Source organism: Cervus canadensis, chromosome 11 (assembly GCF_019320065.1).
Source record: "Cervus canadensis isolate Bull #8, Minnesota chromosome 11, ASM1932006v1, whole genome shotgun sequence".
In the NCBI taxonomy this organism is placed as follows: Eukaryota; Metazoa; Chordata; class Mammalia; order Artiodactyla; family Cervidae; genus Cervus; species Cervus canadensis.
In genome coordinates, this window is record NC_057396.1 from 12184280 (window position 1) to 12200352 (window position 16073).

At 38.6% G+C, this 16073-nt stretch overlaps 1 protein-coding gene across 3 annotated transcripts in view; it reads left to right on the forward strand.

The window, feature by feature from the left end:
- The first annotated feature begins 3212 nt into the window (after nt 1-3212).
- Nucleotides 3213-16073, forward strand: part of MTMR2 (myotubularin related protein 2) — a 105677-nt gene continuing 92816 nt past the window's right edge. Inside the window, exons 1-2 of one of the 3 annotated variants that reach the window (XM_043482338.1) lie at nt 3218-3573; nt 12170-12240. Coding sequence is in view for 1 of the 3 variants with exons in the window: in XM_043482337.1 (XP_043338272.1) it covers nt 3494-3573 (80 nt within the window). In the remaining 2 variants the exon portion in view is untranslated. Of the gene's footprint in view, nt 3574-12169; nt 12241-16073 lie in introns of all 3 variants that reach the window. The other 2 variants (XM_043482339.1, XM_043482337.1) reach the window with 2 other exon arrangements.

The following is a 16073-nucleotide window of genomic DNA, read 5'->3' on the forward strand; positions in this document are numbered from 1 at the left end:
GCTTTCAGCTGAGTTGAAAGTATTCTTTGTTGCTCACTCTGAGAAGTTGCTGTATTACTATTTAAGTTAAAAGCAAAACAGTAAGTTTAGAGGAACAACAAATAATAGCAATATACCCATTTACTGGCCCTGCTGTGCAACCAACTGTGTATAGGAAAACAATCTATTACATGTGTATTTTAATTCACATTTTAGAAATGAGAAAATAGTCTTGGCAAAGCAACTTAATCAAAATTACAGAGCAAGTAAGTGACAGAGTCAGGATTCCAATTGAAATTTGTCTGGTTCCAAAGTCTCTACACTTAACATTACTGTTCTTTATTAATCACCAAATAGACTGCAATACAAATTGCTCCATCATTATGCAGATGGTTTCAAGTTAACATAGTACTAAAAATGAACTTTACTAAAAATTACTTCGCCAACAAAAATCTGTCAAGTCAAAGGTATGGTTTTTCCAGTAGTCATGTATGGTTGTGAGAGGTGGACTATAAAGACAGCTGAGTGCTGAAGAATTGATGCTTTTGAACTGTGGTGTTGGAGAAGACTCTTAAGAGTCCCTTGGACTGCAAGGAGATCCAACCAGTCCATCCTAAAGGAGATCAGTCCTGGGTGTTCACTGGAAGGACTGATGCTGAAGCTGAAACTCCAATGGTTTGGCCACCTGATGCGAAGAGCTGACTCACTGGAAAGACCCTGATGCTGGGAGGAGAAAGGGACGGCAGAGGATGAGATGGTTGGATGGCATCACTGACACGATGGACATGAGTTTGAGTAAACTCCGGGAGTTGGTGATGCACAGGGAAGCCTGGCGTGCTGCAGTCCACGGGGTGGCAAAGAGTCGGACATGACTGAGTGCCTGAAGTGAACTGAAAAAATGAACTGAGTAGCAGAAAGTACAAGGGTTCCTGTCCAAGGATTCATCAGCTTTTACCAAACTTAGATTGGAAAATCCATGTCGAGATATCAGGAGACAGTGAGCCAACAATTTGGAAGACAGGGATTGAAAAGCATTAGCAAGTTTTTTTTTTTTTTTCTAATGAATCATTATAGATATTTATTCTTGTTTCTGACTACCTGTTCTCTTTGCCTATCAGAGGAGTACAGTTAAGCTCTCTTTATAGATTATAGAAATAAAAAACAATAGTTGCCATCCAGTACTTGCCAAGCTAGAGAATGGGACAGAAAGGCCAAGTCTTTTTGCTTCAATACACATTCATTCATTGTAAAAAGTACAACAGTGGCAGATTTTATTTCCTTGGGCTCCAAAATCACTGCGGATGGTGATGACAGCTATGAAATTAAAAGACATTTGCTCCTTGGAAGAAAAGCTATGCCAAACTTAGCGTGTTAAAAAGCAGAGACATCACTTTGCCAACATAGGTCCACATAGTCAAAGCTATGGTTTTTCCAGTAGTCATGTGCTGATGTGAGAGTTGGATCATAAAGGCTGAGCACTGAAAAACTGATGTTTTCCAATTGTGGTGCTGGAGAAGATGCTTGAGAGTCCCTTGGACAGTAAGGAGATAAGTCAATCCTAAATGAAATCAACCCTCAATTTTCATTGGAAGGACAGTCGCTGAAGTTGAAGCTCCAATACTTTGGCCACCTGATGTGAAGAGCCAACTCATTAGAAAAGACCTGATGCTGGGAAAGATTGAGGGCAAGAGGAGGAGATGGCAGAGGATGAGATGGTTAGATAGCATCACCAACTCATTGGACATGAATTTGAGATGGTGATGGACAGAGAAGCCTGGCCAGCTGCAGTCCATGGGGTTGCAAAGAGTTGGACAGGACTTAGCAACTGAACAACAACGAACTATAGCTTAGACAGAACACAACTAGGTTAGCTGCTCTTCTGAGGAATGTACTTGCAAGTTAATATTTCACTGCTTCTATACCTTGAGACTTTCCTAAAGACATCAGTTACTGTGAGTGTAAATTACATCTAGTTTAAATCAACATAATTCTATTTACCCTAGCAAGGCAGCTTTTTTAAAAAACTACTCATTGTCTTCATTTCTTTCACAGAAATAACCTTTGCATATTTTTATACCGTGTACATGAGGTGACTATGATTCCATCTCAACCAGAGAAATTCCTTTATGATATCCTTTCCATGGCCTTCCTTTGTCCTCTGTGATAGAAAATTACCAGCAGAAGCACTTCCCCTTCACCCAGTTCCTGTTCTCTTATCACAGATTATCCGTTTACACTCCCTTCCTGCCTTGTTGGGGAATTTGAGGGCAGGGAAAGACGGCTAAACCTTTGCCTTCTATCCAATAGCCACTGCATCCAATGGTATATATATCTTTTGCACATTTAACAGTTCCCTGGCCAATTCCTCTTTCGTACCTTTTTGTGTGGACAATGGATTAATGCCAAAGTGGTTTTTCCCCTTCACACACTTCAAAACCACAGAGTTTAATCCAAGCTACAGCAGGACTGATAGTTACAGCTTTTATTTCTTTGTAGTGCCCTTTCTATAAAGGTGGGCCAGGGGTGCAAGGGAAACAGAATGATGAGCAGTCAATTTTTTTCCTACCTGGTTTATACATTCCCTCCTACCCTTACCATACCAATCACACTTGTTCTCAACCCCCTCCTCTCCTGTAGCTATCATGTTTGAAACTGTGCTAGAAACTGCTTGTACACACTAGTCCATTTCATCCTAACCACCCTTATGGAGAGGGTAGTAATACTACTTACACTTGAAGGCTTTCTATGTATGAAGGATTGTTTTAAATGTTTAAGATGTATTAACTCATCTAATCTGTGAAGCTGGTTTCCTGTTTCACAGATAAAAAAGTTAATGTTCCATGCCTTGGGTTACACTGCAAATAACTGAGAGAGGCAGGATTTGAATCCACTAACTTTAAAGTAAGCTTTAATTATGATTTAATGAGCAATTACTTAATCATTTTCAGCCCTCGACCTGATGAGTATTTCGCCATCTCACCTGTCACAGTCTCATCCTTTACGCGAACCTGGGTTCAGGTCCTCCCTTCCTCATCCCCCCACGCCTCTCATCCTACGGTCTGCCCACATCCTTTATTATTCTGTCCTCTCCCCCGACCCCCACATTTCCGTCACAATCGTCCCCGTCGTTAAGGTCCTTGTTTCTTTCTTCAGACCCTCGTCCGTAGTACTCGCTGCTTCCTTGATGATTTTTAAAACCGCCCCTCCTCCTGCAGCCCCGGCTCCCGCGGGCCTCAGAGGAGCCTCGGGCCTCAGGCGCCGTCACGCGCTCCCCGGCCCCGGCGGCCGCGCGGGGTGGCGGCGTGCGAGGCGCGCGAGGGCGGGCGGCGCCCCCGGCTCCCGGCAGCGCCCGCGCGGTGCAGGCTGGGGGAACATGGCCGCTTCCGGTCTCCCTGCCGGGCCGGCGCGGGCCTGAGCTCGGACCCTGCCCGTCGCACCCCACCCTCAGCTCCTCCCGCCGGGCAGCCGTGGCGGTCGCCGCAGGCTTTTCCTCCCGCTGCCCCCGCGCCGCGCCATGGAGAAGAGCTCGAGTTGCGAGAGCCTTGGCTCCCAGCCAGCAGTAGCACGGCCGCCCAGCGTGGACTCCCTGTCCAGGTAACCGCGGCCCGCCGAGCGTCCGAGGGGGATGAAGAGGGGCCCGGGACCCGCTGGACGGCGCCCCACCTCGCGGGCTCCGGGACTGGGAAGCTGCGCCGGAATTCCTTCCCTCAGGCTGGGAACAACTTCTTCCTTCCTCTCTGCGGGTTAGAGGCTGGGAAAGAGGAGGTTAAAACTCTGCGGTTCTTCATCGGCCTTACCTTTTGTATTCTGGCGTTTTTATCCGCGGCTGAGGACGCCTCGGCCCACTGCATCCTCTGATCTCTCATTTCCCTCTTAATTCATTTTTTGGACAGCCCTTCCCCGACTCTGTCCCCTCCCCCCATCTCCTCCCTTTCTCTGGACGACTCTTTTCTGACACCGTTCTCCTGTCTTTTTTCCATCCGTCTTTCAGTCTTCGGTTTTTGGGTTCTTGCCCACCTTTTCCGCTCTTTCCCGTCACTTCACTTACCTCTTTTACGGTTTCCTTGCATTCTGATCTTCGCCCTCCCCCCAGCTTTGCCTTAAAATGTAAGCAAGAGTACCCCCACCGTGAATCTTCCAGCTGAACGTTGTTATTCCTGAGTAATGAGGGGTAGTTTTCGTCCGTCCTGGGCTACCGGTTCTCCAGGTTTCCATCTTGTATCAGCTGGGATTTTTTTACCCTGGAATTTTGAGGAGGATTTTACTATGCAGCTTTTCACACAGTTGTCGTGACTGTTAACTTGACGTGTTTCAAAGGCAGTTTTTTCCTTTTGTTTTAAAATAGTAATTTAAATTTTATTTTAAGAAATAATGGAAGACCTGTATTGTTATACTGCTACGTTGAAATCAGGTTCTTTTCTTTTGAAAAAGTCTAGTTATCATTAGTTATTAGATACTAAACCGCTGTAAACGAGCACATGTTTCATTTTTTCCCCCGTGAATAAATTGGCGTTGCTCTCTTTTAATTCTTTTTGGACTCTGCTAAATACGGGTGATACTGACGTTGTTTTCCCTGTTACTCTTCAGGACCTCATTGGGAAGTCAATCATTACCTGATCCCACCTTTCTTTATTAGATTCTCTTCCTAAATGTATTTATAGCCACCTGCCCACCCATTTTATAGTGTTTTTAACAAGCACAGTTTGGTTTAATTGTCTTCTCTACTAGACTATAAGCTACTTGAGGACAAGGATCATATCGTATTGGTTTTCATATCACCATCGTTTAACAGAGACCCTGCCTGTCAGAGGTGCTTAATAAATTTTTTTTTGAATTGTAGATTGAACTATGCTGGAGAGTGATTTTGCATTTGATTATGTACCACTCGTGTGCATTTGTTTCAGGTGTTTTTTAGGTTTATTGCTCTGAAATTTAGGTCTTCCCTGGTGCCTCGGAAGGTAAAGAATCTGCCTGCCATGAAATTTAGAAGGCTGGGGGATTTACACTCAGCTGTAAAATCATTCAGAAAACAGTTTGGAAAATTATAATTTTATGGGAAAGTTACAAATGACAACTATGGCTCAGGATAGAATGTAAAGAAAACAAATGAGACAACTGAAGTAATCTCATCCACGGGAGGGTTTGGAACCGCAGGAGGCAGCATAGTCTTGTTAGAAAGAAAAGTGCTGGATGTCAGGAGGCTCAGGCTCTTTAGTCCTAGGCTCAGTTAGTCATTTGGCCTGTCTCGTTTAACCTCTCCAGTCTGCAATTTTCTCATATTTTGAAATAAGGCGGGGGAAGGGAGAGTTTATCTAGAACATCTGTAAGGTCCCTTTAAGCTTTCAAAATCTGTCAGTTCTGTATCTTAATGATAATAACCTTTGTTTTGAATTTTTGAAATTACACTAAACGTTTATATCACACAACTAGGTTAGTTTTGCCAATTAAGCACATTTATTTACTAAAAGAAAAAGCCCAACAACTTCAAAGTTTATATGTATATGTTTTAACTTCTTAATGAAACATTAGGTTACATATGAATATGGGAAAGACAAGAATTCGTTGAATTTTTACTGGAGTTTGTTGTCTTCATCCTCTCCAGACAAAACTATAAGTATGGCTCTACTTTCACAGGAAAATGCCGGATTTCATTCCTGTTCTCTGGAAGAGTAGAAAAATAACATTTATTGATAGTCTATAGAATTCATCCTGCTAAATTCTTTCATATCTTTTATTTTGTGAATCATTACACCTATTTGTGGCACTCTTTAATCAACATTATTAGATAGCTGGATTGTAGACACTCGTTAGAAAGCTTAATTTTAAACTTAATTTAGAGTAACAGTCAATCACAGGTGATTCTAATACAGAGGGAGGGTGGACAACTATGGTTACAACAGCAATGTTACCTAACTACCCAGATTAAGTTTATTACTTTTGTTATCCTATGATTAAGTGAAATACTGGTGTTCCAACTGTATTACCTCAATCTTTTGCAGAAATCTCATTCTTAAATTGTTGTTCTGCTTTCATTTTATACAGTTAGAAAATTATCATTTTCTAATTTTCAGTTAGGAAAATTGCCTTGTGAAATTACTTTGATATCTCCTGCAAAATAATAGTTAATAATTCTATTCAGTGTATTACAGATTGTGATTTGCACAGTAGATTACCAAATTTCTGCTGAGTTTAGTTTCAAGGAAATTTTTGCTTATGCTTTCTGTTTGTTTCAAAGTGGAAATTATGTAGCTGCATCTTCAATTTGGCAAAAAGTCTCCAGTCAAATTTATTACTGAAGTTGGTAATATATTCATCTTTAATTCCTTCAAATACTCCTACTATTAGATGGAGCCAGCTTAAATATTATGTTTAAATGTGTTAATTTGTAAAATGTTTTATACTCTTCTGGGAAGTAGGAAAAATATAAACTGTAACCCATGTGGTTGCCCATTGTTTTTTGGAAAATGACACCCTCCATTTAGGTTGAGTGATTGGCTCTTGTGGGACCTGTAGTTCACACTAAATATATGTTGAGTTTTAATATCTATATATCCACAGTCTATGTATATCTATAAATCTGTAGTCAGCTCAGAATTGCTATTGCTTCTAGCTTTGCCTTCTAGGCCATGATAAGCCTGATATCTTTGTTCACAGAAGAGCAATTTCATTCTTAATATGATATTCAGATAGTAGTTTCTATCAGCTATAGCTGATTAGGAATTATGTCATCTTGCATGCTTAAGCTAATTTTCTTTCGGTGAGTCCTGCTTGGTATTGCTTGCTTGAGTGAACTGTTCAGCAGCTCTTGTATATCCTGCTCTTGTCGGTTCATCACACATGTCCTGCCCCACACAGAGAGAGTTGTGAACACATTCATTTCAGCACACTGATTATCTGACTGTATTCCAGTTGGTCTTGCTCTGATTTTTGTGGTAGGACTATTGATAAAACAAGACTGTGGGCTGGATATGGTAGCTAGGGTAGACCTGAGCTTCAGAATTGTAGAAGTCATACAGCAGAATTTAATACTATATTGGTCCTCATCTGCCTTCTTACTCTGTTTTTTTCCATCTTTCAGTTTGTACACTTAGAGAATGCTCTGCTTAAGTGGGTTTCTTTGATTATTTTTTACCGTGCACAATCATGCTACTACATCGAGTGCTAAAGAGGCACCCAGCGAATGATTGAATAAAGAACTGTTGACTGAATGTTCAACACTTGCCTTATTTGTTGTTTCTACTCAAAGAATTAAAAGGTTTTCCAAAGTGAAATGTGGCCTGTGAAGTCACGACTTCAGGTTCAAGCTGACGGTGCCCTTGCGTGAAGCCTCTTGACACCCTGGGCGTTTTTATTGTCTGCGTTATCTTTTCTGTGCCCACTCCTTTGTCTTCACATTGTTTCCTTAGCCTACTGGATTTTCCATCTGTCTTCATTACTTCAGTCTCTTTCTCTCGAATTTAGTTTGTCAGTTATTTTATTTAATGTGTTTCTTTCATCCGATATATCCTCTTTTTCTAATTTCTCTGGGCACCACTTGTCTCAGATTATTTTTGGTTATCAGTTGATTTCTAGCATATAAATTCATTAGCATTTATGAGCATCTTATATTTACATTTAACTTAGATTAAAACAATCAAAGAGGAGGTGCACATAATATAATCAAAAAAGTAGCTCCAGCTAATTACATTTTTGAATTGCATGTCTTCCTTAAAATTATCATCATTTGAAAACAGCAGATCGTGGATTTTTGTTTCTATGAATTTTGATGATACTTATAGCTTGAAGGGGCTTCCTTGGTGGCTCAGCAGTAAATAATCTGCTGGCAATGCAGGAGCCTCAGGAGCCGCAGGTTCGATGCCTGGGTCAGGAAGATCCCCTGGAGGAGGGCATAGCAACCCACTCCAGTATTCTTGCTTGGGGAATCCCATGGACAGAGGAGCCTGGCCACCTACAGGCCCATACGGTTGCCAAAAGTCGGATACAACTCAAGCAACTTAGCATGCTTGTACGCAGACACACATAGCCGGAAGAAGTAGGAATTTTTAAGATTTCTAAACTACATTTCACTGGAAGGTCTCATTTCTGGTTTCAGCCCCAAGGTCACTTAGAAGTGATGCCAGTAGGAAGTATCCTTTCAGGTTGTTTTTTTCAGTAGTGGTGATGGATTTGTATCCAATGATACATTCTTACCAATTCTCCTTTTGACTCTTGGCATGACTTCTGAGGCAGCTGGCTGGGTTAGTGGACTATAGCTACAGAACAAAGTGAAGCTAATAGATTGTATCTCCAACCTTGGCCTTATTATTAACACCTTGCATCAGACGTTGAACATTTTGACAGCCTAAAAATTACTTATTTTGAGTTTCATTGTAATAGGACCCTAAAAGAACCTTAAAGTTCTATTAGATAAGATCCAGTATTACTGTGAGCTAATCAGTACTTGTGTATATTTTTCTGGAAGAACATGTAAAGAGATTACTTATTGATCACAAGTGTTTGGGTTAATACTAAAGCTGAAACTGGGTCCTGTGTATGATTTTTACTTGCTTACTCTGTCATCATCAGTCTTCTATTAATTTAGCTCACTAGTTCCAAGACAGTAACATCAGCATCCTTTAGGAATTTGTTCAAATACAGGTTTCCTGGCCCTACCTCAGATGTAGCTGAATCCAAAGCTTTGGGGGTGGAGACCAGTGTTTGTATTTTAGCAGGACGGCCAGGTGATCTTGATGCATGCTGAAGTTTGAGAACCACTGTTTTGGGTCTTTTACTGATGGTTGCTTGGTAACTTCAAGCCTATTACTTGAGAGCACTTTTGTAAAAATGTTAACTGAAATAATGAAAGGTAAAAGTCCATCTCTTGTGGATTTATTATATATGGCTTTTAGGAAATTTCCTGAGAGCTTTTCTTTCTTAGCCACAAGAAAGAATACCAAAACAAGAATATATGTTTTGGGGCTTATAAAAATAGGTCCTTGGGTGAGATGCATTAGTGGTAACATACAATTTTTAAAACTATTAAAAAGAATTCCAGAAGGCTATCACCTGAACCAATAAAGGATTATGTCCAAGGGAAGGAAATAACCCAGATACAGATGTTCAGAAAGCAGTGAGTTTATTTTGGAAAGCTTCCAGTTAATGCTATTGTATTCAAACTCACCAGGGACAAAGGTTGCATGTGATTCAGGAAATTCTCTAGATTAGTATAGAGTATTTTCTTTCTAAAGGAAGTTAGTTTTGAGTTGGTAAAGAACTTGCTTTGTCTTGGCCTACTGTATATGATTTAGTTAAATCAATGGATAGGATTAAAGCTATTGAGAGGTGATAGTCTGCATAGGGAGTGATTTTATAAGCTTGCTTTACACAGGAAGTCAGGTTAAAAATGGAACTGTATAAAATGAAAAGATTGATATAAGGTTATTATAATTAAAGGGACAGGGAAGATGCCCTTTTAATGAAAATAATAACCCCAGTAACCTCAATTCCCTTTCCTGTAGCTTTGTTACACAGAACTAACTGTGGGTGTCCCTCTTAATGTGTTTCTGTGTATGTACCAGTGTTGTCATCACCGTAGACCACTTAGGAGCAAGTTTTGTAATTCTCCTGGCCAAGTACCTTAGTACCGTGGCAGTCATTGCTGATGAATTTTCCTTCTTTAAAAGACTTTACTGGGTGTGATTAACTCTTGGGCTGTTTAAGTAATTCTTAGTCTAGGTTAAATAAGGGCAGATGCTACATAATAAAAATTTTTAAATGTTCCAACCTATACACTTCAAAAAACCTAAATACACTTACTTGGAAAACTCTTCTTTCTTCTTCTTCTTGTATTTTTTTTAAAGTTTAGGTTTAGCAAAGTATAACAGAAAATCCAAAGTAACCTTGGCATAAAACAAAGATAGTTTTGTGTTATTTTTGCCCTACATAAAAACCCAGGAATAGTTAATACAGATCTGATACAGTGGATATAAAGTATCCAGGAGACAGACTCTTTCTAACTTACTGTATCTTACATTCCAGTCTTACCATGAGAGCCAAAATTACTGTTGCAGTTCTTTAACCACTGATCCTCATGAGTCAAAAAGGACAGGAAGAAGAAAGACATGTTGCCTCTATTTAAAGGATACATTTTTCAAAGTCACTTACCGCCTTTTAAGTTTACATCCAGTTGGTCAGATCATGGTCCCATACCATACCTAGCTACAGTGGAGGCTAGATTATGTAGTTTCTTCTGGGAGGCCTTATTCTAAATCAAATATTGGAAGTGTGTTTCTAAGGAATAAGAGAGAATAGGTATTGAAGACAGGCAGTAGCTTCTCCCATGTATACAGCTAAATCATCTTAAAGCAAGGAAAATATTTTTTTTAAAGCAAGGAAAAATTAAGTGTGCAACACTTAATTATGCCAGAGACATTCTTAGGTTTGCCTGCAGTGATCCTAATGGAAAATGCCTGGCAAGAGAGATATGATATGTTGTAGCAAACCAAAAATGAGAACTGTATCTTGGAGCCCTCTAAACTTTTGAGTTGTTAAGCTTTTTACTTTTTTGTGTGTGTATTATCTTAGGATAGATTTTTATAATCTTAATCTGGGACCATACAGTGAAAAGGATGCATTTATTAATTCCCGTGGCACTGAGTGAAAAGCAAATAGAAATTGCATGAAGAGTGACCAGCTCTGCTATTTCATTTGCGAAGCTCAAGGAATTGTTGGGTGAAGTGGCGCTGGTCTGAGCACGGTGGCCTGCACTTCTGCACTTTGGCATTCTCTGCACTTTGGCATTCATTTTGAGGCCATGTGTCCATGTGTGTTACATCCTCCCAGGATGCTGCATCAGGTTATACTGAGGTATTTTCTCTCATTTCAGTTGAGGTTTGGTCTTCGTAAGGAAAGGAAAGTGGGCTGTTGAGGGCCATGTTAATTTATGAATGCTTTTGCCAATATCATTTGTTTATTTTTGTATCTTCAACCTAAAAGTTTGATGGAAAATTCAGAGCACTCAGTGTTTCATGCATTTTTGTTACCAAACTTAAATATTAATATTTTACGCATGTAATGTCAAACATAAGGAGTTTAGTCATTGGGGATTAATGGAGGAGGGCAGAGGAGTCTCTTCTGGGAGACTCCTGTGATTCATTGTGCTCAAGGAATTTGATAGGCATGAGTAACAGACATATCCATCTTCTTTCTAACAGCATTGGCAATACTGAAACTAGCAAGTGGGTAGTTGTTCAAGTAAGACTTTGTTAGGAGGTTGTGTGTTAGCCAAAGGTGTAATAACTGACTCATGATGGGCTAGTAATTATGAGCCTTAGTTTTCTTGAGTTGAGCCAGGACATCCAGCAAAAGTCAAGAATAAAATTTTACATAATATAAATGTCCTCTGTTACTGGTACTGGATAATATTCTTCTGTTATAACCAAAGGCAGTACTTAAAAATATGAACACCTGAGATAAACTCTGCTTTTCAAGTGAAAGTTGTCATAGTAAATGATCGTAGTAATATCAGTAGTCACAATAATATTGTAAATAAAAGCACTTAACATTTATTGAGTGCTTACTGTGTGCTTGGTATAGTGCTAAAATTCCTTATATGCATTTTCTCCTAATTGTATAAAAGAAGCAGTAGTATTATTCCCGTTTTACAGGTGAGGAAACTGCAGATTCGGGAGAGCAGTTTGACGTCTGGGCCCAAGTTCTGTTTCACTTCAGGGCTCAGTGCTGAAATGAACGCACCATGCCTGGCGGTCTGGTGCCCCAGCTGCAGGGCAGAACTTGGCTCAGCGGTGAGGGCCGTCCCGGGCAGGTCGGGTGGGTGTCTTGACTGGGAGGTGAGTTTCCTTGACCAGTTGCACTTTCTGCTGAGCAGAACGATGAGGTGCACAGTATATTAAGTTCAGAATTTCAATCTTTGGAGAGAATTTTCTCTAGTTTTGAATGTTTTTTTCTTCCAACGGAAAATAGGATAATTTTTTTTCTTTGCCTGAATAGTAAGAGGGTAGTATCACTTTCAGTTAGAAGAACAGTTTTACATTTTGAATAGCAGATAAATTAATAAAGTGAGTAAACATGATGCCAAAACCTCTTTCTGCCCGCCCTTCCCCTGTAGGCTGTACAGAGTATTTTACACTGTTTTACTGTAGGCTTCCTTAAATATCTGAATTCCCTTAAGTTCCTTTGTGTTTGTTTACAGTTAATGTGTTAAGAGCCATTGACATTTGAAGATCATCAGAAGTGAAGATAAAACATCTCAAAAATTATAATGTAAGTGAATGGGAAAATGGAAAGAAAAAATGGACGAAAGTTAACATTGCTGACAATATTTCTGCAGTTCATATATTATCCCAAATGAAATTTATGTGTATGAGTAACCAGTAACTTCAAACTTTAGTCCCAAATCCAAGTCCTAGTCCCTAAATTCTGTTCTCTTCTACCTGGGGAAAATAGTCACCAAGTTTTAGTCATCAGTAATTTCCCTTTAAAATGCTTTTGGCTTCCATATACTATTTTTTGCTTTTTCCTTCCTAGACTTTGCACTTTGACAAGGGCTGATTTTGTATTTAAAATGGTATGTGTGTGGAGACTGAGGTCTTCACTTTCCAGCTACTGATGTATGTTTTATGCAGTTTTAATTTTACTATTGTTCTGTATTTCTTAGGCAAAAATCTGACCAGTAAGCTAGCTAGCCTCTCCCTTCCTTCCCTTCTGTCTTTACCCGCTCCCTTCCTTCCTTTCTTACTCTCTATAAATATTTGCTTAACATAGATAATGTCCTGCACATTGAGCTTGATCCAGAATTCCTGAATAAGACCTTGGTGCTGAAATGAGTAATGTCATCTTTTTATACAGTTAGGGCGTTAGAGATCAGCTAGTTAATTTTTCAAGTGTGCCTGAGGCCCACTTGCACATTTCAGTCACTTGCTTGATGAGCATTTAGTTTCCTAGGTTCCGAACTAGACATTCTGAATTCTGGGGAGTGGGCCCAGGAATCTCTCCTTAAAGTGAGAACCACTAATCCAGATATTTTTGGATTCTAGTACAACTGTGCAAGTTTGTAGTTGAGGGAATAGACCTAGAGAAGTTTAGTAACTTAACCCAAAGACACCGTAAGTGTTTGAAGGCCAAGAATGGTTTGGTGGTGTTTTCTCCAAAGTCACAGAGATATTTAGTGCCAGAAGTGATCTCCTGACTCCTGCTTCTAGACTTCAAGTCATGGCATGATTTCAGTTAGGCCAGACCATTTTAGTGTGCACGTGTGTGTGTAATCATAAGCAGTTCATCATTGTTCCTGAAAAAAGTAACTAAAAAAATAACTGAAGAACATGATATTTGTTTCTTCATCTTCAGTCAGATGGATGACTGGTTCTGATTTTGAAATCATTGGGTGGGAAAAAGCCCCTGGTAGTCCAGTCCAGAAAGAGTAACCCCTCTCTCCCCTGCACCTGTGGCACTATCTCTACTTGGTCTTTAAATTTTATGCTTCTGAAAAGGAAGGATCTGATTTCATTTTTGAATGACGGTAGCTAATAGTAGGTGCTTGATAAATAGTATAAACAGGTTGCTGTTAAAATTTTCTTTTTTTTTCCTTTGGATTCTATAAGATACTATTAGGAGTGGTTTTATTTTCTTTGTACAGAAGTTGATACTTTATATACTAAGCCAGAGACCTTAAATAATTGAAGTCATCTGTATGTATGATACTCCACTGTTACAGTTCATAAATTCACAGTATCTCTGAGTATGAAAATATTCTAAAGTATTTTTGGAACTATGTGTGAATTAATTTTAGTGTTGTATTTTATATTGTATATGGTATATTGATAATTACTGAATTTTAACCTTACATTAGTAAATGTATTTATGCAGTTTTCTTTGAAATATTCTGTGATTCTCAAATTAACTACAAAGTTTAACTATAAAATGCTGTTAACTCAATTTTCCAGATATTTTGGAACATATTTTAACTGTAAGATTTTTAAAAAGGGACATTTAAAATCACATACTCATTTCTAATAAGTTGTATTTTTGTAATTTAAAATTTCCTCTCATTAAATACTTTTTTTACTCTTTTTGTAATCAAAGACTTATAATTGTATGTATGGTAGTTCTAAAAAGGAGTCTTATCTACTATGCAGTATAAATCCTTCCTTTTTTGTGTGTCAACGTTGAGACACTGAAGTTAAGGGACTTGCCTAAGAGTGGAATTTTTATAAATATTAAAATACACATGTGAGCAAACAGTAATACTGTATTTCTATAATGATATGTATGAAATGCTTTAAACACTGTAAAAGTATCACACAAATGTAATGTATTATGGTTACTGCTCTGGTGATAATGTGTGCACTTAGTTTCTTTATGATTAAATTAAAAACATTTACTATTTAAAATCAAAAAGAAAAATACGCAGATGCTTGTGACATGATCTATTCTCTTATTTCTTCTGTTCAGATTTTACTATGTCTCCTTGAAGTACATGGTACTAGAATAGATACTTTGTGGGTTACCAGTGAAATTTCTCTTTCCCTGTGGTAGTCCAATCCAGATTGTCACCTTATACAATTACACAAAATACTCAGAATGATATTTCTATATTGCAAGACTTCTATCAGCAGTTTTCTTTGGGGAAAAAAAATGGTGAGTGATGAATGTTCAGTAGTGTTCCCCAACATAATCAAAGTAACTGATGTAATGTTAACACATTTTGGTCTAGTTTTTATAGTTAGAAAAGTGTTTGGCCTACATTATCTCTTGTGAGGAGGTTCTTATTGGACAGATGAGTAACTTCAGGCTCAGAGGAGTGAATGACTGTCCATTGTCCCTGCTTACAAGAGATTCAACTAGAACTTGAACTTTGACTCTAAATGCATGCTGTTTCCCTGCCCTACATAAATCATAGTATGCAAGTGTTCAAGTTCATGGGGTATACGTTTTGTTTTTAAAAATAAACTCTAAATATTGGAAAATTAATGATAGGTTTACCTTGTCCAGCCAGTCTAATTATTTTCTTTGGAAGTCTGACTCACTTTTGCTACTCTTAAAATGCTTAGCAAGAGATGAAGGTTTATTTTGAATAAAAGGTATATTCTTAGCACGGTTATCAGTGTGTGCCGCCTAGAATTATTTGAGTGTTTAAATGTTTAAAAGAGTAGTAATTATAGTCTTTAGAAGTATGTTGAACTGTGTAAGCCAAAAAATTGTGCTGCATAATATGTACAAACTAATGTAGTGAAAAGTCTTGGTACTTTCTTAGACCTGAGTATTTTTAGTTTGGATTCTGCTTCTTAACTGTAACTTGGCTTGATTTCTCTGAGCCTGATTCCTTTACCTGGAAAAAGGGTAAAATGATACTTGCTGTCTTTATAGAATTGTTGTGAGACCTGAATATGGTGATTTATTTTGATGACAGTAATTTAAAAAAAATAGCTAATGCTTATGTAGTGTGTACCATAGGCACTGTTTTAAGTATTTTATGCGTAGTCATTGAATTCTCATAACAGTCCTGTGAAGTATGAGAATTATCACTATAGATGAGGAAACTGAAGCACAGGGAGTTTAGTAACTCCCTCGAGGTCACAACAGGGTGGGGGAATCATAGTTTAGTACCGGACAGTCTAGTTCCGGAGTTGGTAATAAGTATGAAGGAGAATATGTATGAGAGCTCTTTGACATTTGTGAAGGGCTGTGCTGATGTTAAGTATTATTACTTTAAAAATATTTTAAAAGAGAGATGTTTTTCTCATCTTCATTATATAGCTAGAGGGAAAAAGGCAAAAACAAGCAAGAAAAAGCAACCAGCTTAATCTGGTAAATAGTGAATAGTGTTCAAAATTAAGGGAGGATAAATCCCTGAATGATGCCAGTACAGTAGATTTTTTAATGTAACCATTCCAGGCTAGGAAGAGAAAGAGACAGTGAATGGTCTTATTTTCCTACGAAATGTTTCAGTGACTGCAGAATGAAACAAAACACCTATGTCAGCTTCACTTATATTACTGAAGTTTTTGCAGAAAACTTGTATCTCAGGTTGATGGGGCTGTGACCAATTAATAGTAATAATTTGTTTTTCTCTGATTTGGAAAAGCAAAAATGTCTGT